General features: G+C 41.7%; 1 protein-coding gene across 1 annotated transcript; it reads left to right on the forward strand.

Annotated features, from left to right (window-relative positions):
• Positions 1 to 4015: 4015 nt before the first annotated feature.
• On the forward strand, positions 4016 to 11010 carry LOC307133769 (progranulin-like). The gene is made up of 5 exons (XM_079829022.1): positions 4016 to 4067; positions 4225 to 4419; positions 4502 to 4639; positions 10558 to 10669; positions 10829 to 11010. The coding sequence occupies exons 1-5, from the start codon at positions 4059 to 4061 to the stop codon at positions 10837 to 10839; spliced, it is 465 nt and encodes a 154-aa protein (XP_079685148.1). The 5' UTR covers positions 4016 to 4058; the 3' UTR covers positions 10840 to 11010.
• Positions 11011 to 23381: the final 12371 nt, after the last annotated feature.

Raw genomic sequence — 23381 nt, forward strand, 5'->3', positions numbered from 1 at the left:
CTGAATTTGGGATTTCCCTTAGTTGTCAGTTATAATCATCAAAATGAAAAGAAACAAACATTTGAAATATATCAGTCTGTGTGTAATGAATGAATATAATATAAATTCACTTTTTGAATGGAATTAGTGAAATAAATCAACTTTTTGATGATATTCTAATTATATGACCAGCACCTGTATATCGCAGTCATCGCACTAGCCATTATTTTTAATCGAAGGAGACGTAGGCATGTTTTTCAAGTAATAATGGCAAGGCCCACGTATGAGGTGTTTCTGGGAGGTTAAAGTAGGCTACACAATTTTCCCTCATACCTGATTCGAGGTCTTGTTAATTGGGGCATTTATTTGATGTTTAGAATCCAGTGTTTCTGTAATTCTTATGTTTTTTAATAAAGAACTCTGTCTCGTCTTCTGTCCCAACATACAGCGCCATCTTGCCAGGTGACCTTTAAATGTGAAAAAATTGTTTCCATTGGAGTTTTTTGTAAAAACTTTTTTGCGATTAAATGGGATTTTGAAGGGTAATGGAAATGCGTGATTGACAAAAGCCGCAGGGTGGTTATTCTCTCCTGACCCCTGCCCTTCAGATTAACAACTATTAATCACTGTTCACAAAAGTGCAAAAATATATTTAATATTATGCCACAACATTGTAAAACAATGAACCGTATGCAAAGCACATTGTTCAATCTCATAACTGAAACTATCCTTGTGTAGTTGTCTTGATTTAAATACTTCAGTTTAATAAAATAAATCACATCTAAACAGATATTAACAGATATATTTTCTATGCACAGTATTTGCCCTCTTCTCTATTTCCTTCATAGTTTATTTAAGAATGTTAAGCATTTGTTTATTTATTTTCATTCCAGTCACACCCCAGAACACTCTCATAACTGGGAGGCGGTTGAGATTGCCATCTTCTCCTCAGCCGGCCTCCAAAGCTAGAGAAAACTTTTTGTCTGTTTCCAAAGTAAAGAAACCTTTGCAACCAGTAAAACAACATATGCCACCTGTCATGCTACAATGACCTACATACTTGACAATCTATACAAACAATGTCAAATGACTTCTAATCACCATTTCCAGCAGGAATTCATTCAGCCCACGACCGTCACAGCGTATTATGGGTATTCTCTAGCCGTTGAGCCGCAGTTGTACGCTCATTATTGCGGTGCATTGTGGGATTGAATGAGTGCACTCAATAACATCCACTATGGTTTCGGACACCACTACAAATGGCTGTCCCTTCAAATAGTGCCCTATTCAAGGGTATAGGGGGCGATTTTGGACACAGCCAAAGTAAAACAGGAATTAAACACAAGAAGTGAACACTGGAAGCAATGGAAACAGAAAATTAACTTCAAAATAAAAGACATAACCCCCTCTCCACTAAGCAACTCCTGGCACAGCAGCTGTAACCGGTCCTACTCAACCCGCTCGGAGCGGGATTCGAACCTTGGTCTTTACTGTGAAAGGTGGGCACTATAACAAGGACACTAAAGACCACAGTCTCTAGTGTCCGTCGCTAGAGCACCTCTTGAGATCAGAGGAGTGAGGTTTACACAACCAGCTCTTACTGGCCTGTGACAGTTACACTCACCCCCCTAAACCTCACTCCCATCCGGGGTCACGGCACCAAATGTAACCAGTCCTACTCAATCCGCTCTGAGCGGGATACAAGTGTCAGTCGCTAGAGTGCCTTTTGAGATGAGGGGAGTGAGGTTTACACGCACAGCCCTTACTGGCCTGCAACATTTACACAGGGCACCAAGGTGGGGGCGGTAGCCAGGAGGAGCAGGAGTTGGTGGAGCAGGGGGCCACCAAAGCAGAGTCAGTGGAGCTGAAGACCATGGTGGAGTCAGGGAGCCCAGAGATTTCAGATACAGCCTGTTATGGCCTCTGTTGTTTTAACCGAGCAAACAGGGGCCATGCACAGAGAGTTCAGAGACAGCCTCCTTGGCCATGACAGGGCAGATAGAAAAATCAAGGACAACCTCCGCAACCATGACAGTGGGAGCTGCTGTGGACGCCACCACCTTGGGAGAAACCGCCGACGTGTGCTGTCCAACCAGACCAGATGGCTGACGCCATTACGGGGAGCACAGCCAACAGAGGGAAAACCTCCAGGTCCACCAGACTTGGGGCGCAGCTTGTACCGTCATCGGAGCGTCCGCAACTTTTGATGCCTGTACCAATCGCCACTGAGGTACATAGTGATGTTACACACTCCGGGACCACCAGAGATTGTGGTGAATACCCCCCAAAAATTTACATTTCTGACCGTTCAAAAGCCAAGCCTTTAAACGGCGGGTAAAGATATTGTAGGAAGTACTGTTTCTTTTTTCAAATGGTATGGTATTCCATAATTGAGGTGCTCTTACAGAAAAACGTTAAAATTAGTGGTGGGCATAGATACATTTTTTTAATCTAGATTAATCTCACTGTAATCTTGGAATTAATCTAGATTAAAATGGCTCATTTGAATTCTGCCGAAGGCATTCAGAATATGTGTGCTCGTAATTGATCGTTTGTCTTTTTGTAGTTTGAATAATAAATAACTTCTGTCCCTTTAAGACCTGACGCATGCATGGATCCCAAACACTGTTCCTGTGAGCTGGTTACGACTATGTTTACGTTAAAACTCACCAAGATGTGCATTGAGACATTTTTTGAGTGCATTTGACCATTAATAAGCTGGAAAAATTAGTTCATTTTTGCACTTTGTCAGAGGCGGCTTTAATTACGGTATGTGTATGCCCGTTTCAGATGCGAGCACGAAATCTGCAGGAATTAGTAGAATTAACGGTAACACTTTACAATAAGGTTGTATTAGTTAACATTAGTTAATGCATTAGTTAACATGAACTAACCATGAACAACACCTCTGTTCCGCATTAGTTAATCTTTGTTAACATTAGTTAATTCAAATCCAGCTGTTCATGGTTTGTTCATGTTAGTTCACAGTGCATTAACTAATGTTAGTAAGATTTTAATAATGCATTAGTAAATGTTGAAATTAACATTAACAAAGATAAATAAATGCTTTATAAGTGCAGTTCATTATTAGTTCATGTTAACTAATGCAGTTAACTAATGAACCTTATTGTAAAGTGTTACCGAATTAACGTTATGTGCAACCCTGCGCGAAATTCAGACCGGTCACACCAACACTAACACGCAGTCATGAGGAAAAATCCAGCAGAACACACGTTCGCGGAGTTCAGAGGGTTAACCGGACTGAATGAGAGAAGGCGGGTGCGTGTCAACTCGCTGTCGGTCGGAGAGGAGAGTGCAGCTGATATCGATACTGTAGAAAATGAGTTTCGTATCGTTTCAGATATTTCATTTTCAATACATATCGAAATATCGATATTTTTGACAACACTAGTAGGCATGCACACAGGTTCGAAGACTTGTTCTCTCGCCCCCTACAGTGCAATTCGGCTAGGTATACATCCGCGCTAAAATATCAAGGTGAAAGTCATTATAGCTTGCGTAGTATAGACCCAGCTCCCAACCCAACTTTGAGTATAGATTAACGCAGATATTTTTTTTAGCGCCCGATAAGAGTCTCACGTTAACGCAGCACGTTAACGCCGATAACGGCCCACTACTAATTCAAATTCAACTTCAACAAAACATCAGAAAACATACAACCAGGGGGTAGGGGGTAATTATGATGCAAATATGTTAAAGGACTCAAGAAACAGTATTTGCTTTTTTATTATATAAATGAAAAATACTGTTGGCTATATTTGAATCTCTTTTTCAAGAACCAAAACAAAAGTTTGGTTTTACTGTATTTACATTTAAAATTATTATTAAATTGATAATATGGTATTATTTCCTTTTATTTCAGGTGATATTAGTTAAAAAAAATAGTGCCATCAGTGTTTAGACATTTATCTAAATTTCATGCATACATTTTGACTTGTAAATTTCCAGTTTTTCCAGTGGGAGGAGCCGTGTGAATATGTATTTAAGAGATACAGTCAGAACAACACAGGACCGCTCAGACAGCAGCAAAACACGATCCACAAAGAAGAGACCAGCCTATGAACAAGGTAAATGTTCTTATTCTCAATCTATTATTGACTTTAGACCTTGTCACATTATTCGTAATATCAAATGTTAAAGCAGATGGAAAAAGTTCCAAAACATTAAAAAAAAGCTGTAACATGTTATATAATTTCTCATAATATGTTCATGTCATGTGTGCAGATGGTTCCAGTGTTGATGTTACTCATGGCAGCTCTTGTAGCTGCAGATGAGCCACTGATGGATCTCTCAGACCCAGTAGAGTCTAATAGTGTCTCTGTCTCTGTGGTGCACTGTGATGCTTATACTGTGTGTCCTGATAGAACAACGTGCTGTCGGAGTCCTTATGGACAGTGGACCTGCTGTATTTACCCAATGGTAAGTGAATCACAGTAAACTGTGTAACTGTTGAATAGTCTTACCTTTACTTATCTTTGTTTTTTCCTGCCCACTCCTTCAGGGTCAGTGCTGCAGAGATGGAGTTCACTGCTGCCGTCATGGTTATCACTGCAATCCGTCATCGACCCAATGTTTGAGGGGGTGGTTGAGACTGCCATCTTCTCCTCAACTGGCCTCCGGAGAGATCCAGCAAACTCAGGTATGTCAGTACTCTGTGTATATGACTGCAAAGTAAAGCAACCAGTCATACAACTGTAAAAAGCAAATGTAACCAGAAACGGCTTTACTGGTTGCATACAGTTGCATTAAGTATGCAGGTCGTATGACATGTTGCTTTTCTGTAAAGCAACCTGTCATACAACCTGCATACTTGATCATCTTTACAGACAATGTCACATGACATGACAACTAATAACCATTTCCATAAGTAATAAAACATGGTTGAACATTTTAAAGCTGCAAACAATAAACAGTAAACAATAAAAAAGAGATATCACTTTTGAAACAATTAAAGACATTTTCAGAGTTCAAAAAACATTCTATGTTACCAATTATAAGAAATAGTCATTTAAATGTACGTTTTTGTTAAAAGTTCTGTGCTATGTGCTTTAGTTTAATATATTATGTTATACACCAATCAGGCATAACATTATGACCTAATATTGTGTTGGTCCCCCTTTTGCTGCCAAAACAAGCCCTGGCCCATCGAGGCATGGACTCCACTAGACCCCTGAAGGTGTGCTGTGGTATCTGGCACCAAGATGTTAGCAGCAGATCCTTTAAGTTCTGTAAGTTGCGAGGTGGGGCCTCCATGGATCGGAGTTATTTGTTCAGCACATCCCACAGATACTCGATTAGATTGAGATCTGGGGAATTGGGAGGCCAAGTCAACACCTCAAACTCGTTGTGCTCCTCAAATAGAATCCAAGATAGCAAGACGGTACTGAAATTTAAGCTTTGAGCGCTGTTGGGCAGAATCGTAAACAGCTCTGACTGGCCATTGTGCACATCAAATGTCTGTGATGGGCTACAATGATGAGCGCTTAAAAATTTTTTTTTGTAAATATACATCAATGACGCTTTTCACAGAGAGCTTACACAGATAAACACAGGAGCATTTGAATGCAGAAATCTATCAGCCCATCGGTCCGCTGGTAGACGCCTGCTTGTGCTTTCAGACGCTCCCGCTTTCAAAACACTTTCAAACACTTCCGTGTACTTTCAAACGCTCCCGTGTATTGATCATTGTAGCCAATCACAGACACACCCAATGAGTGCGTGAGCACAATGGCCAGTCAGTGGTGTTAACGATTCCGCCCAACAGCGCTCAAAGCGTCACATTTTTTAAATTTCAGTACCGGTCAATACTTTTGACAACTCTAGCCCACAGCCACCAGGGAATACCGTTTCCATGAAAGGGTGTACATGGTCTGCAACAATGCTTAGGTGGTACGTGTCAAAGTAACATCCACATAAATGGCAGGACCCAAGTTTACCAAGCAGAACATTGCCCAAAGCATCACTGCCTCCGCCGGCTTGCCTTCTTCCCATAGTGCATCCTGGTGCCATGTGTTCCCCAGGTAAGCGACACACGTGCCATCCACACATTATGTAAAAGAAAACGTGATTCATCAGACCAAGTCACCTTTTTCCATTGCTCCGTGGTCCAGTTCTGATGCTCACGTGTCCACTGTTGGCACTTTTGGCAGTGGACAGGGTTCAGCATGGGCACCCTGACTGTTCTGCAGATATACAGCCCTGTGGCGAGGTGGACGAGCGAGAGACATGGGAGGAGCGAGCGAGATCGGTGTGCGTGATTGAGAATGAACGTCACCTGCGAGGCACACCGGTCTCGAGTCCTCTCATGAGGGAGCACGGAGACATAAAAGGACGAGCGACTCAAATGAAGGACGAGAGAGGACCAGGCCTGGATTTTAAGTTGTATTTTTATTTATGGTTTTGTTTATGTTATGGCTGCCGCTTTTACTTTCACTTTGTTTGTTTGTTTATTTGATTAAAGTTTATTGTTTATTGTTCGCCGGTTCCCGTCTCCTTCTTCCCACACGAACAAACATCGTTACAAGCCCCATACGCAACAAACTGTGATGCACTGTGTATTCTGACACCTTTCTATCAGAACCAGCATTAACTTCTTGAGCAATTTGAGCTCCAGTAGCTCGTCATAATGCAAGATGGCGCCGCCGTGCTCGGTCGCCGTTCAGGTCGCTCCGCTAAGACTTTGCTTTTATTTATTATTCTACTCTCTTTTACTCTCTATTTTTTCCAACGGATCATCTGCTTTGATCTGTTACGACAGCAAAACACTTCTGGAAATTGGTTACCGCTACACTGACCTGTTTCAGGACACTTTCTCCAATCTTCCATCTGAGATTCGCCGGGACGCCGAGTTGAACAATGGCCACTCGAGTCGACGGCGAAGATTCAAAAAACACCGCGGGAAACGCGCTGGGATCCGCAACAGACTGAGAAAAAGAGCATTCAGTCCTCCTCTCCCGAGCATTTTGCTCGCAAATGTCCAATCCTTGGAGAATAAGATGGACGATCTTAGAGCCAGGATAAGTTTTCAACGGGACATGAGAGACTGCAACATCTATTGTCTGTCCGAAACATGGCTCACGCCAGCGGTCCCGGATACAGCCGTGACGCCGTCCGAGAACTTCTCTGTTTTTCGGATGGACAGAACAGCCGAGGCCGGGAAATCTAAAGGCGGTGGAGTGTGTTTCATGATAAACAAGAAATGGTGCGATCCTAGGAACATCTCCATTCTTTCGCGATCCTGCTCGCCTCACTTGGAACATTTAACTCTCATGTGCCGGCCTTTCTACCTGCCGAGGGAGTTTTCCTCGGTCATCGCTACTGCCGTTTATATTCCACCACAAGCAGACACGGGGCTGGCTTTATCTGCCCTCCATGATGTGACCAGCGGCTTCATAAACAAACACCCCGACGCTGCTTTCATCGTCGCGGGTGATTTTAACAAAGCAAACCTAAAGAAAGTATTGCCAAACTTTCACCAGCATGTCTCCTGTCCCACACGAGGAGCAAACACACTGGATCATTGCTACTCTCCGTTTAAGAACGCCTACAAAGCTCGTTCACAGCCAGCTTTTGGCAAATCGGACCATGCCGCCATTTTCCTCACACCGGAATATAAACAAAGGCTCGTTCAAGAGCCCCCGGTGAGGAGGGAAGTCAAACGCTGGTCATCCCATTCAGAGATCACGCTACAGGCAGCTCTTGATGACGTCGACTGGGACATGTTCCGCGCGAGTTCTGAAGACGTCAGCGAGTTCACAGAAGTGGCGCTCTGCTTTATTAACACACTGACAGAGCAAGCCACACAAACAATAACTATAACGTCCTTCCCTAATCAGAAACCGTGGGTGGACAGTTCAATTCGCACTGCAGTAAACTCGCGCACCACCGCTTACAATGCCGGTCTCCAAACGGGGGATATGAGGGAGTACAAAGCTTCATGTTACGACCTCCGGCGCGCCGTTAAAGCCGCAAAACTCCGCTATAAAGACCGAGTGGAATCTCATTTCCAACTCAACGACTCCCGGCGGATGTGGCAGGGACTGAGAACCATCTGTGCTTTTGGAACTAAATCCTCTGCAGAGGTGAGAGCTGATCCGTTGCTGGTGAACGAGTTAAACTCTTTCTACGCTCGCTTTGATGGTAATCGCGGCAGCGCGACTCCGGCGAGTGACGCGTCAGAGAGAGTCCCTCAGAGCAGCAACGGTCACGTGATCTCTGTCTCGGAGGACGAGGTTCGGAGGGCACTCAAACGTGTGGATGTCAGGAAAGCTGCTGGGCCGGATGGTATTTCAGGTCGTGTTCTGCGGTCCTGTGCTGATCAGCTCGCAGGGCTCTTTACATCCATATTCAACGAGTCCCTTGCTACATCTGTTGTCCCCACCTCCTTCAAACGATCCTCCATCATCCCTGTACCTAAGATCAGTAAACCCTCTTGCCTAAATGACTATCGTCCAGTGGCTCTCACATTTTTAGTCATGAAGGTCTTTGAGAGACTCATTAAAAACAACATTTGCTCCTCCATTCCTGACACTTTGGACCCTCTTCAGTTTGCCTATCGTCCCAATAGATCGACTGAAGATGCCATTTCTCACGTCCTTCACTCCTGCCTCACTCACATCGACAGCAAAAGTGGGAACTATGTCAGGCTGCTATTTATTGACTATAGCTCAGCCTTTAACACCATAGTTCCCATTAAGCTAACACACAAACTCCTGGATCTAGGCCTGAATTCTTCTCTCTGCCTCTGGATTGAAGATTTCCTCACTGGCAGACCCCAGGCGGTGAGAGTAGGCCAGTTCACCTCCACCTCCATCACCCTGAGTGTTGGAGCTCCACAGGGCTGTGTGCTGAGTCCCCTGCTCTACTCTCTCTACACCCATGACTGTTTGTCCACACACAGCTCCACCTCGATCATCAAGTTTGCTGATGATACTGTTGTCCTGGGTCTCATCTCCAACAACAATGAGACGGCATACTTGGACGAAGTGGAGCAACTGACATCATGGTGCCAGGACAACTGTCTCTCTCTGAATGTTAACAAGACCAAAGAACTGATTGTGGACTTCAGGAAGAGACAGCATCGGTCATACTCCCCTCTCATGATCAGCGGGACACCGGTAGAGAGAGTGAGCAGCTTCAAATACCTGGGAGTGAACATCTCCGAGGATCTGACCTGGACTACACACATCCAGACACAGGTGAAAAAAGCCAGGCAAAGACTGTACCACCTGCGCCAGCTGAGGAAATTCAGGGTTTCACCAGCCATCCTGAAAACTTTCTATCGAGGGGCGATAGAAAGTGTCCTGACTCAGTGCATCACAGCGTGGTACGGGAACAGCACCAGTCACGACTGCAAAGCCCTGCAAAGAGTGGTGCGCTTATCCGAGCGCATCTCAGGCTCAGCTCTCCCGTCTCTGCAGGACATCTACACCAAACGCTGCAGAGGTAGAGCTACTAAAATCATCAGAGACATTAATCACCCTGCAAACTCTCACTTCACCCTGCTGCCATCTGGTAAGCGCTTCCGTAGCCTGATGGCAAAGACTGAAAGACTCAGGAGGAGTTTCTTCCCCCAGGCCATCAGACTCCTGAACTCAGTCACGTGACTCACTTCACCCCCGCACACACATAAACATACAGTCTTTTAACATTAACATCCACATACTGCAATTGCACTGCACTTTACGTCCCTATTGTTACTGCGTAACAACCTGTAATAAACCTTGCACATTATACTTCTTTATATATACATATTATATATTTTATGTTAACCACTTATTTTTAAGTCTACAGTTTATCTCACTTATCATATCCACATATTTTTTTATATTTTTATTTTTATCTTATTTCCTATTTTTATCTTTTACTTGATTTATTTATAATTCTACTTATGTTAATACTTTTTATTCTAATTTTATTCTATTTCTATTTAATTTCTTGTAACTGTTATTTGCACTGTCCATGGAGCGGACCTGTTTACATTTCACTGCCAGTTGTATATTGTGTATATAACTGTGTATGTGACAAATAAAACTCTTGAATCTTGAATCTTGAATCTTGAATCTTGAATCGTCTGTTAGATCGGATCACACAGGCCAGCCTTTGCTCCCCACGTGCATCAATGAGGCTTGGCCGCCCCTGACCCTGTCGCCGGTTCACCACTGTAACTTCCTTGGACCCCTTTTGATAGATACTGACCACTGCAGACCGGGAACACCCCACAAGAGCTGCAGTTTTGGAGATGCTCTGACACAGTCGTCTAGCCATCACAATTTGGCCCTTGTCAAACTCACTCAAAACTCTTACCCATTTTTCCTGCTTCTATCACATCAACTTTGAGGACAAAATGTTCACTTGTTGCCTAATATACCCCACCCACTAAAATGTACCGTGATGAAGAGATAATCAGTGTTATTCACTTCACCTGTAATAATGTTACGCCTGATTGGTGTATTTATTTAAGCTGTAAAAATGTAAACGGTCCATTTAAAGATTTTTCTTGCAGTTGAACTTCTGTTTGAGTTTACTAACATGATTCCTGTGAATGGAAATGAACAGGCTCTTGAAACTCAGACCGAGACTGAGATTGTCCATTGTGAAGGAAATGTCTACTGCCCATCTGAGAAGTTCTGCTGCAAGACAGCATCTGGCCAGTGGGGGTGCTGCAGCGGTAAAACACACTTCATGGGGCTGTATTAATCATGCCTAATCATCAAACTGAAATAAATGTGGATGAATTATAGATTTAATATACGAAAAAAAACGTATATATAATGTATATAAAGTTTTGTGTTTGCTCATATTATAAGTTGTATTTCTGTCTTTTCAGGGTTGGTGTAGTAAGGAAACAATCCCTGTGAACCTCTTAAAAGTGCAAGAGGCCTTCAAACTTCACTGTTACTCTTGAGGGAACAGATTCATCCTACAGCCAAGCTGAATGAATGAGAAATAAACATTTATGAAATTGCAATAAAATTACATTGTCATTTAATAAACAATTTGGTTTTCGGGAAAGTGTTTGTACTTTTAATCATCCATCCATTCATGGGTTTTTTTTTTTCAATCAGTGTTTATGGATTAATCTTTTAAGAGAAAACGTTTGTTCTCATTCACTTTAATCCACTGAGGTACTCATATATTTGTGTACTTAAATCTCCTCAGATACGTTTAAGAATAGCCTTTCTACTATGGTAAATTTGACATTTTCAAAGAATTTACCGTTCAGGATAATGTTGTTGTCAATCCTTGTATATCTTCATGCTGATGTGTATCATCATCATCATCATCATCATCACGTGTGTCGCCTATTCAGAAAGGATGATATAAGTCAATGGATACTTAGGCTACATGACAACGAAAATGTCTAGTCATTTTGAGATGAATGTGTGCAGCTGCCAATTCTAATGCATTCAGTGTGAGGACACTGACAACGCGTAGACAGACAAAACAGAGCAAGTTACTTGATATGAAACAAAGTCTCCGCAAAATTCAAACAATAAGTACCGTTAGGTGCTCTTTTTAATTGTAGCCTATGTGGCATGACAGATCGCTAGTGCCTCAGTTTGAGTGGCAGTCATCTCTTCACTAGTCACAGCACCAAATTAACATTAACAGACATCAGAGAAATGCTGTTCAGTTACCTTTTTTTCGGGTCAGATCCAGTATAATTTTTGTGATGCTAGCTAGCATCACAAAAATTATACTGGATCTGACCAAAAAAAAGGTAACTGAACAGCATTTCTCTGTTTGTTCATGTTAATTTGGTGCTAGGAATTCTCAGTCCAGGGCAAGCTGTGTGTGTGTGTGTGTGTGTGTGTGTGTGTGTGTGTGTGTGTGTGTGTGTGTGTGTGTGTGTGTGTGTGTGTGTGTGTGTGTGTGTGTGTGTGTGTGTGTGTGTGTGTGTGTGTGTGTGTGTGTGTGTGTGTGTGTGTGTGTGAGCGTTTGAGTAGTGAACTGGCTTTGCAGAGGAACCGACACCCTTAGCATGTTTTATACACTTTTGAGGGATATCATTTTTCAAAAGGCTCGCGGAACTATTTATCAATTCAAAATTTTAAATTAGCTTAATTGAAAACACATATATACATTTAAAATGCACCATGGCCCTCATGTTTGTGTATAGATTAAATAGTTTTCTGATTAAATTGTACATATTAGAGGAACATATATTTCCTCTTTTTTTTTCATATTTACAAATGTTGTATGGTGTATTTTGTTCTGACGTTTGTTGTGGTACAGTTCCAGTCAGTTTTGTAAGCTCACAGTATTATGCATATACAAACAATATACATAAGTTCTAATTTAATGCACAAACAAATGCAGACACGTTTGTACTTCCTCACCGAATCCGTTTCAGCTGAATCATTATTTATACAGTGTTTACTGTTTCAGTGACAGCCACAAACAAGAAATCACCACACACATCAGTATTTTACAACAACTTTTCCCCCGTTTTACTCACAAGATGAACAGAGTGAACCAACAGGCTTTCTTCCATCAGTGCAGCGAAATGTTTCATTCAGCTGATTTTTCATACTTGAAAAATGCGCGAGAGATGAATATTAAATGAGCAGCTTAGACGCGTTCTAAAAGCCACTGTGACGTCACGCGCCGAACTGCTTTATAATCCTCTACACACTCCACGAGAGAAACAAGACCGACTGAGCGCCAAGGAAACTATCGATAAGAGCACAGAAAGTGATCCTGCGGGTGAGTAGGACCGACTAGACTACTAAATGCAACAACTCAGATATTCGTGATTTAATCGCTGGCGACCGATGGGCCTCTGTGTTCAGATTCTCGCGGGATTGTTGGAAGGAGATCAGCTCTCGTGAGGTGTGGTGAGTGGAAAATGGGGAGGGAAATCACCAAATGGTAGTAGTAGTAGATAGTAGTGATGCGCGGGTCGTCTCATAACCCGCGGGCCCCGCCGGTAACCTGCGGGTCGGGTTGGGGCGGGTTAAGAAATCTTCACTTGCGGGGCGGGTTGGGGCGGGTCATTAAAAACAAAATAAAAAAATCTATGTATGTTGCCTGCAATTCCCTATAGCCTATATAAAATATTTGGGAGTATCTATTTTCATATTTTATTAGTTTTTTTTGATAAGGTTACAATATGAAAGCCGTAGCAACGTAACTTGCATGATGTCCCCAAGCCTTTGGCATCACGCGGCACGTCATGACAGCTGCGCGCCGAGCAGCTCCCACCACCGGCAGCCACGACAACAAAAACGGAGAGATAAAAGTGAAGAAGGAAGACGAGGTGCTGGAGTCTAGCCGAAATAGATTAAACCCTGGTACAGTGGACGCCATTCTTTGTTTGCACAGCGAATGTAAACACGCTATGAACATTTCTGTGTGCTAAATAAAACAAAAGTTTAGTGGTTATGTAGCGTAGGCTATAAACTGCCTATACAAATCTGAAATAAAAAATGGTTAAGCCTTCAAGATCCAAACGCTACTTTGGTGAAAATTAAAGGTTGAAAATCTTTATCATTATCTTGTTATTAATATGACCTGATTTATGATTAATGGTCGCGGATGCGGGGCGGGGCGGGGCGGGTTTTAAAATTGATACACTGGTGCGGTGCGGGCTGGGGCGGGCCAAATAATTTCATAAAAGCAGGACCCGCGGGTTGGAAAAAAAGCCGACCCGCGCATCACTAGTAGATAGATAAATAAATAAATAGCATTTTTTTGCATATTGTTAACATGTCCTAGACTAGTTTTTAGGCTTTGCTTGATATATATATAGAGATTGATAGATGTTAATGGATGGGCCTGTAATAATAATAATAATATTTGTTCAGCTTATGTTCAGCTTTTTTTCGCGGGATGTCTGTGTTGGATAGTGTTGGGTGATGTGTGCGTCCCTCCACACCATATGTATGGGAATGACCTGCGGGCATCAGATCGGGTGACACTCGCACTCACTCTTTGCCCAAGTGAAGCGCTCTTACCACAGCGAAACGCTGCTTTATATCTCTCACAGCTGGGATCCTCATAGACGATCAGCATCAGGGGCTTCTCAGACCGCTTGGTGGAGCTGGAAGAAGGCCAACATCTGCCCGTGCTGTGATGAGTGAGAAACGAGACAGAGGGAAGTTAGCGAAGGAAGGGTGTAAAGATGGACTTGGAAATCAACCCCTCTCGTTGAGTGTGTGGTGAGCATAACACCTGATGCACCTGATGCACTTGTTACATCATCAGAAGAATGGCATCTACGCTAATGTTAGTCTCTCTGTTTTATCCCGAGGTTTACTGCAGTCAGCCAGATCCAGGCCGTATCCAGATCAGATGGTGGACCTGCGCCCAGACAAGACCAACCCATGACCCTGAAGTGTCTGCAGAGACCGTGTCAATTAGACTCCCCCTAAAATTGCCTTATCGACACGGCATTCTCAATAAACCCGTCTCCGGCGTGATGACTCCGATTGTTCGAATATTACAATTGAATAATTGTTAAATCGATATGTCATCCTCAATAAACCCGTCTCCGGCGTGATAACTCCGATTGTTCGAATATTACAATTGAATAATTATTAAATCGATATGTCATCCTCAATAAACCCGTCTCCGGCGTGATAACTCCGATTGTTCGAATATTACAATTGAATAATTATTAAATCGATATGTCATCCTCAATAAACCCGTCTCCGGCGTGATGACTCCGATATTTCGATTATTCCTATTTAATAATTATTTAATCGACACATCATCCTCAATAAACCCGTCTCCGGCGTGCTGCTGCCGATCTTTCGAATATTCCGATCTATTATGACCTCTGACTTGTAAAGTTGCCAGAATAATAATCATACGCTGCTTGTTAATTGGCCAGAGGAGAACTGGCACCCCGACTGAGCCTGGTTTCTCCCAAGGTTTATTTTTCTCCATTAGGTCACCTGATGGGGTTTTGGTTTCCTTGCCACTGTTGCCTCTGGCTTGGCTTGCTTAGTTGGGGTACACTAAATTTTTCAAATAAATATTCAAATAAATCTAATTATTGAACTAAATTAACCATATAAACTAAATTACTGATCTAATTACTGTTCTAATGCCCACATTGTCACTGTATGATAATTGAAATTAGCTGATGACATCACCGTTTTCTCCAGAACGACTATACGGCTGGATAAAATTCTGTTGCATTATTTTCCTGTTTAACACTGTGAAGCTGCTTTAAAAAAATATGCATTGTTAAAAGCGCTATATAAATAAAGTTGACTTACTTGACTTGACGTGAGTGGGAAATAGGAAACAACAACAGTAATTACAAAAAAAAACAACTAAAATATATATTATAACATAATAATAAATTATTAAAGGGGTGATGAATTGAGAAATCAACTTTCCTTTGAGCCTTTGATATATAAAAGTTCATCATGATATAAGAATATCCTGTAAGTTCCAGAGCTGAAAACTTCCTTGTTAGTCAAAGAAAAGCTTTTATTGACACCAGGCCCAGAAAACGAGAGATCTCACAATATGTCGACCATTGACGTCATAGAATGCAGAAGCGACGCCTCAAGCCCGCCCACCAACTCGTGGAGCTAAACGGGTCACGCTACCGAGCAATAAACATGCCGGTTCCAGCTCACGTGCGCAAGACATTGCGCGTTTGTTCGCTTCATTTCACTGCGGAATCGATTGTAAACAAGATACAGGTCGAGACTGGATTTGCCGACATATTGAGATTAAAACACAATGCTGTGCCTTCTATATTGGATCCGACAGGAATGGTGCAAGACACTTATGTGAGTAAAGCATGTTTTTTTATATGTGTTAGTATTGCATTGTTACGGATAGTTTGATATCGTTTGATAGTTATTGGTTAATCCGTGATCAGACTCGGACTTGTAACGTTATGGGCCAGGGCTCGCAAAGCCCAACATCCCGGGGCTATGTGTGTTTCAGACGGGCTACCAAAACGTATCACCGGCCTGCCGAAGGGCTTTCTTAAATAGTGAAATAACATTCCTTTCTTGCGCGTGTGTGTGTGTTTGTACGGTTCGCGGTTATATTCACTGATCGGGCCAGCCAAGTAATAAAAAAATTACATTCCAATCAATCGCGGGTTTGATAAAGATATTTTGCGAGTCCTGTGAGCGTTTCCCCAGATGCTTTCAAAACAATTCCCACATGTACTGAGAGGAGCTGAAGCTCATTAAATATGCAAATCTTATCCAATCCTAGCCATGGGCGTTTACTTCCAAGTCTTCAGTGCGGCACGCCCACAGAAACCGAGCAGTTCTTCAGAGAGTCTCAAAACCAAGGCAGAAAATAGACTAATACTTATTCATTATGATGTTTTTGAATGTAAAAACCACGCAAACGTCATAAGTTGACCTCTGACAACAGTATATATATTTTTTAAAAGCCAGTTTATGACCCCTTTAAGATCTATCAAATAATTATATAGAAAATTAGTAATAAAAAAAAACAATAAGTAAATAATATAGTAATAACTAATATTATATTAATAGAAGAATGTATAAATAAAAAATAACAACTAAAATGATAATAAAAACATTTCTCACAGAGCTGGAAGAAGCACCTTGACACATCGGCCTCTGATGATGATAATAATAATATTTGACAGCTTCACTCATCACAGAGCTGGATGAAGCACCTCGGTGGCAGGTGACAGGGCCTCTGTGTTCAGCTTCTCGCGGGATGTCTGTGTTGGATGGTGTTGGGTGATGTGTGTGTCCCTCCACACCATATGTATGGGAATGACCCGTGGCCGTCAGATCGGGTGACACTCGCACTCACTCTTCGCCCAAGTGAAGCGCTCTTACCACAGTGAAACGCTGCTTTATATCTCTCACAGCAGTGAAGATCAATAGTGAAGCTTCCACGGTGGGTGACGGATGGGGTTCAGTGCAGCTTCTCACGGGATTGCTGACTCGCGTTCGGGAGCTGCTGTTGTGCTGAGAGCCAGTGTGAACCGGTTGTCTGGGGGGGGTTTGGTGCTGGTCTTCTTAGGGTTTCGACCTCATAGACGATCAGAATCAGGGGTTTCTCAGACCGCTTGGTGGAGCTGGAAGGAGGCCGACATCTGCCCGTGCTGTGATGAGTTAAACATGAGAAACAATAACAACAATTATAATAATAATAAAAATAATAATAATATATGCAGATAAAAAAAGAAGCGATCCAGAGACTACCAGTAGGAATAAAGAAAGTGATCCGCCACCTGATACAGTTAAAGTGAATTTCGTTTTGTATGAATTGTATTTTAATTTTGATCAAGGTTTCCTCAATTTATTACCTGTATATTTAGCAAACCAAGAACATCGAGAATGGATTGACGTGCATAACGAACCCACTGGCCTGTTTCCGCGGCCTTTGAGTAAGGCTGAAACTATAGTGTCTATTTTTTTTATAAAAGTCTTGAATATATGTCTTAATTACAGTAGGCCTATAGTTATGCAAATCTTATCCAATCCTAGCCGTGGGCGTTTACTTCCAAGTCTTCAGTGCGGCAAGCCCATAGAAACCGAGCATTTCTTCAGAGAGCCTCAAAACTAAGGCAGAAAATAGCCTAATACTTATTCATAATGATGTTTTTGAATGTAAAAACCACGCAAACGTCATAAGTTGACCTCAGACAACAGTATAACATTTTTTAAAAAGCCAGTTCATGACCCCTTTAAGATCTATCAAATAATTATATAGAAAAAATTTGTAATAAAAAAAGCAATAAGTAAATAATATAGTAATAACTAATATTATATTAATATAAGAATGTATAAATAAAAAATAACAACTAAAATGATAATAAAAACATTTATCACAGAGCTGGAAGAAGCACCTTGGCAGATCGGCCTCTGATGATGATAATAATAATATTTGACGGCTTCACTCATCACAGAGCTGGATGAAGCACCTCGGTGGCAGGTGACAGGGCCTCTGTGTTCAGCTTCTCGCGGGATGTCTGTGTTGGATGGTGTTGGGTGATGTGTGTGTCCCTCCACACCATATGTATGGGAATGACCCGTGGCCGTCAGATCGGGTGACACTCGCACTCACTCTTCGCCCAAGTGAAGCGCTCTTACCACAGCGAAACGCTGCTTTATATCTCTCACAGCAGTGAAGATCAATAGTGAAGCTTCCACGGTGGGTGACGGATGGGGTTCAGTGCAGCTTCTCACGGGATTGCTGACTCGCGTTCGGGAGCTGCTGTTGTGCTGAGAGCCAGTGTGAACCGGTTGTCTGGGGGGGGTTTGGTGCTGGTCTTCTTAGGGTTTCGACCTCATAGACGATCAGAATCAGGGGTTTCTCAGACCGCTTGGTGGAGCTGGAAGGAGGCCGACATCTGCCCGTGCTGTGATGAGTGAAAAGCAAGAAACAATAACAACAATTATAATAATAAAAAATAAAAAAATAATATATGCAGATAAAAAAAAAGCGATCTAGAGACTACCAGTAGGAGTAAAGAAAGTGATCCGCCACCTGATACAGTTAAAATGAATTTCGTTTTGAATAAATTTTATTTTAATTTTGATCAATGTTTCCTCCATTTATTGCCTGTATATTTAGCAAACCAAGAACATCGGGAATGGATTGACGTGCATAATGAACCCAATGGCCTGTTTCCGCAGCCTTTGAGTAAGGCTGAAACTATAGTGTATATTTTTTTAATAAAAGTCTTGAATATATGTAATTTCTGTATGTATTTTTTAGGCTACAATAAAACGAAATCTGTCATAAAACACCACTCTGCCTCTTTTCATTTTCATTAAAAAAATATTAAACATTAATAGCCACACAAATGTGGTCCAAATTTCCTAAACTCTTAACGCACCAACACAACCACAACACACAATTGGCAAAACGGTTCATTTTATGCTCAAAATCACACTTAGAAAAACTAAACTCCAACACAAATTTTCAAAATACAATAATACACTAACACAAAACACAATGTCTACCAAAACTCTTAACACATGTTCTCTTCCAACAGGAACATTTAGTACAATGTCAAAGAAACACTAACACTAGATGGATTTACACAAACTGCACTGCCCTTATACAATAGACAGTATATTTTATAGATTATGTCTTTTGAAGACTCTCCATATTTTTGTTTTGTTGGGTTTAGTAAATGCATGCATTTTGTTTCTGTTGCTGCAGAAATTCAATACAATAAAACGAATGACCCATCTCAGAGTAGCTTTATAGAATGCCTTTCAGTTTTATTTCATTATCAGCAATCACCATGTTGACAATAGCAGGTTCCTGTTCTTCATTTAGGGAGGTAGACGTTGAATCCTTAGATAGACAAAATACAGTTACATATTAGAGACCAGAGGCATACAGTCACTGTAATACATGGTAAAAGTATTTTCACTTTACATTAGGAGAAGCCCTTATACAATATCCTACCTGTTGGTTTCTGGAAAATTCAGGATAATGGATGCCTGGGAACTGGGTCTCGGCTGAGATTTGGCTGTACTCGTTCACCAGCTGTACATGTTTCACTTACACCTTTATATATGACCTTTCTTCCTCAATAAATTTGAGAATGTTATAGTACTGCACTGTGTCTGTGGTTCCTTGAGCATTCTCCCAAGATATCTTGCGCTGCAGCTGCTGCCACACATCACAGGGGTGGACATCAACTGATGATTGAGAATATTATATATTGATTGAAATATATATTGATTGTCTACCTAAAAGTTAAATTCTAACAATCAGTTACCCTAATTCTGGCCTTTCTTTGAGCGGCATCATGCATTCTAACTCCTCATCCTCTACTGTGTCCTTGTCCTGGTACTCATCTTCCTCTCCCTCGTGCAGGCGTTTTTCTTACTTTCTTTGTGTTGCTCTACACTCACCTAAAGGATTATTAGGAACACTTGTTCAATTTCTCATGAATGCAATTATCTAATCAACCAATCACATGGCAGTTTTGATGAGCATAAGAGACTTCTTTCAAAAACATAAAACAGTAATGTGTCCAAACTTTTGACCAGTACTGTGTGTGTGTACAATATATATATATATATATATATATATATATATATATATATATATATATATATATATATATATATATATATATATATATATATATATATATATATATATATACACATACACACACACACACACATACATATATACACTCACCTAAAGAATTATTAGGAACACCTGTTCAATATCTCATTAATGCAATTATCTAATCAACCAATCACATGGCAGTTGCTTCAATGCATTTAGGGGTGTGGTCCTGGTCAAGACAATCTCCTGAACTCCAAACTGAATGTCAGAATGGGAAAGAAAGGTGATTTAAGCAATTTTGAGCGTGGCATGGTTGTTGGTGCCAGACGGGCCGGTCTGAATATTTCACAATCTGCTCAGTTACTGGGATTTTCACACACAACCATTTCTAGAGTTTACAAAGAATGGTGTGAAAAGGGAAAAACATCCAGTATGCGGCAGTCCTGTGGGCGAAAATGCCTTGTTGATGCTAGAGGTCAGAGGAGAATGGGCCGACTGATTCAAGCTGATAGAAGAGCAACTTTGACTGAAATAACCACTCGTTACAACCGAGGTATGCAGCAAAGCATTTGTGAAGCCACAACACGCACAACCTTGAGGCGGATGGGCTACAACAGCAGAAGACCCCACCGGGTACCACTCATCTCCACTACAAATACGAAAAAGAGGCTACAATTTGCACGAGCTCACCAAAATTGGACAGTTGAAGACTGGAAAAATGTTGCCTGGTCTGATGAGTCTCGATTTCTGTTGAGACATTCAGATGGTAGAGTCAGAATTTGGCGTAAACAGAATGAGAACATGGATCCATCATGCCTTGTTACCACTGTGCAGGCTGGTGGTGGTGCTGTAATGGTGTGGGGGATGTTTTCTTGGCACACTTTAAGCCCCTTAGTGCCAATTGGGCATCGTTTAAATGCCATGGCCTAGCATTGATTCTGACCATGTCCATCCCTTTATGACCACCATGTACCCATCCTCTGATGGCTACTTCCAGCAGGATAATGCACCATGTCACAAAGCTCGAATCATTTCGAACATTGGTTTCTTGAACATGACAATGAGTTCACTGTACTAAAATGGCCCCCACAGTCACCAGATCTCAACCCAATAGAGCATCTTTGGCATGTGGTGCAACGGGAGCTTCGTGCCCTGGATGTGCATCCCACAAATCTCCATCAATTGCAAGATGCTATCCTATCAATATGGGCCAAAATTTCTAAAGAATGCTTTCAGCACCTTGTTGAATCAATGCCACGTAGAATTAAGGCAGTTCTGAAGGCGAAAGGGGGTCAAACACAGTATTAGTATGGTGTTCCTAATAATCCTTTAGGTGAGTGTATATTGTTCCTTTTTCACACAAGATAAGCCCAAAGATGTTCTCTTTTACTGTATACCATATGGTAATGTGATTGAAAGAACATCAACACCTGAACAATTCCTAGATGGGAATCAGCTGTGATTTATATATTTGCATAACTTCAACCCGCTGTTTCTCAGTAACAATGGAATAAAATACAGGGGATATATTTGCGTTTCAATGCACAATATGAACAGCTGTTTACCTTGACTTTAGCCTATAAGGTTAGGTTTAGAACATGGTGTTATCTGTTCTGACATACAGCGTTAAAGCATTGGTAAATTTGCCAGTAAAATCCATTGTTTTGGTCTTGGTTGAGCTTGTGTGTAAAAGAAGTTTAGGCATTTTAAATTAGTGTTACTATATGCATTTTGTGTAAAAGCAACAATAAATGGGTTAATTGTATAGCCTGCACAGACAGGTGTTGTGCTAACTGTGTTAAAGCTACACTGTGTAACTTTTTTAGTTTATTCTTAGCTAAAAACACTTTGTTCTTTCAAAAATATATGTGCTCATTAATGTATATTTACTTCTTTCAGGTAATAAAGTATTCTCGTTAGTTTATAATATGCCATTGAAAATACATACGGGTGAGGGGTTTGAATGCCGGTCGCCATGTTGCCCCTCCATTTTGAAAGTACATTAGCCAAAGAGGGACATACCCGTAAATTCAAGCTTCGCCTTTCGCATTTTAACACTCGATGGCACCGTGTCGAATGTGGACGAGGTCGAACTGGAAGCCATGTTAATCTTGGACTAAATCAACCACCGTAGGAGTTAAAACGAAATTGGAATTGAGAGGAACAGAAACTAATATTCACTGGATTGTCATATACCTTTTCACCGCTAGATGGGGTATATGGGGGATATAAAATATCACAGTGTAGCTTTAAGAGTTTAGGATATTTGTTAAAAGTATTGAAAAAATTGTCATAGCGATTGTAAAAAAAAATGTAATACATTATCTTCACTGCATGTATATTTTAATATCCTAAAAAATAAAGTTATGAAACTTCTCTTTGCCCTCAGTCCAAACAATTTGGCAGACAACAAATTATAGATTCATGACACCAAAGATCGTCCGTTAGATCTACACAAGACGAATTCTATCATGTTTAACCACTACAGAGGCATCCGAACCAGCAGCAAACGTCAGAAGGACTGGCCAAGGAAAGGCTGTTCGCGCCGGGGATAATGAGCACTGAGCGCCCGGTGATCGCCTGGATCTCACAACTCCAAAAACGCAAGATATTTTTTTTTTTAAATAGGTGCTCTCTTTATAAATAAACCACAGATTTGAGCTTTAAACAACTACATTTTCACCTGAAAATGTGTGACACAATAACAGTAGTATTTTAAGCGGGTTTCTCATCATGTCACTTTACCACGTGACAGCAGCAAGCAGGCTCCTGATTGGTTAACGTGGCGAGAATAGACGCCAAAATTCTGATTTTTCATCTCGGGCGTCAGACGCGAATTCGTGAGCAGAACAGCATGGATGCGGGTCGTTCCCCCTCCACGCTCAAAGTGTATGTTGCCGCCCTACTGGCTTATCACGCTCAAGTCGCGGGACAATCACTGGGGAAAAGTGAGTTTATCGTACGCTTTCTTAAAGGGGCCAGGAGACTGAACCCGCCTCGCCCCCCCTCAGTCCCTATATGGGACCTTGCCACAGTGTTAGAAGCTATGAAGGGCTCCCCCTTCGAACCGCTTCAGTCTGCGAGCATAAAGCACCTCTCACACAAAACCAGATTTCTGCTGGCACTGGCCTCAGTTAGCGAGTGGGTGATTTACACGCACTCTCCGTGAGTGCTTCCTGTCTTGAGTTCGGGCCTAACGACTCTAGGGTTGTCCTCAAACCGAGATATGGTTATATACCCAAAGTGCTTCCCACTCCCTTCAGAGCACAGGTCATTTCACTGCTGGCCTTGCCCGCATCACAGGGAGAAAAAGACGCGAGTCTATTCTGCCCAGTCAGAGCGTTGAGAATATACCTAGAGCGCTCCGCCCCTTTCAG

Source organism: Gobio gobio (genome assembly GCF_949357685.1).
Source record: "Gobio gobio genome assembly, chromosome: 11".
Taxonomy (NCBI): domain Eukaryota; kingdom Metazoa; phylum Chordata; class Actinopteri; order Cypriniformes; family Gobionidae; genus Gobio; species Gobio gobio.

Coding starts and splice junctions, on each gene's coding strand:
- LOC307133769 (XM_079829022.1), top strand. Junction 4,420..4,501: donor CCTGCTGTATTTACCCAATG/GTAAGTGAATCA, acceptor CCACTCCTTCAG/GGTCAGTGCTGCAGAGATGG. Junction 4,640..10,557: donor GAGAGATCCAGCAAACTCAG/GTATGTCAGTAC, acceptor GGAAATGAACAG/GCTCTTGAAACTCAGACCGA.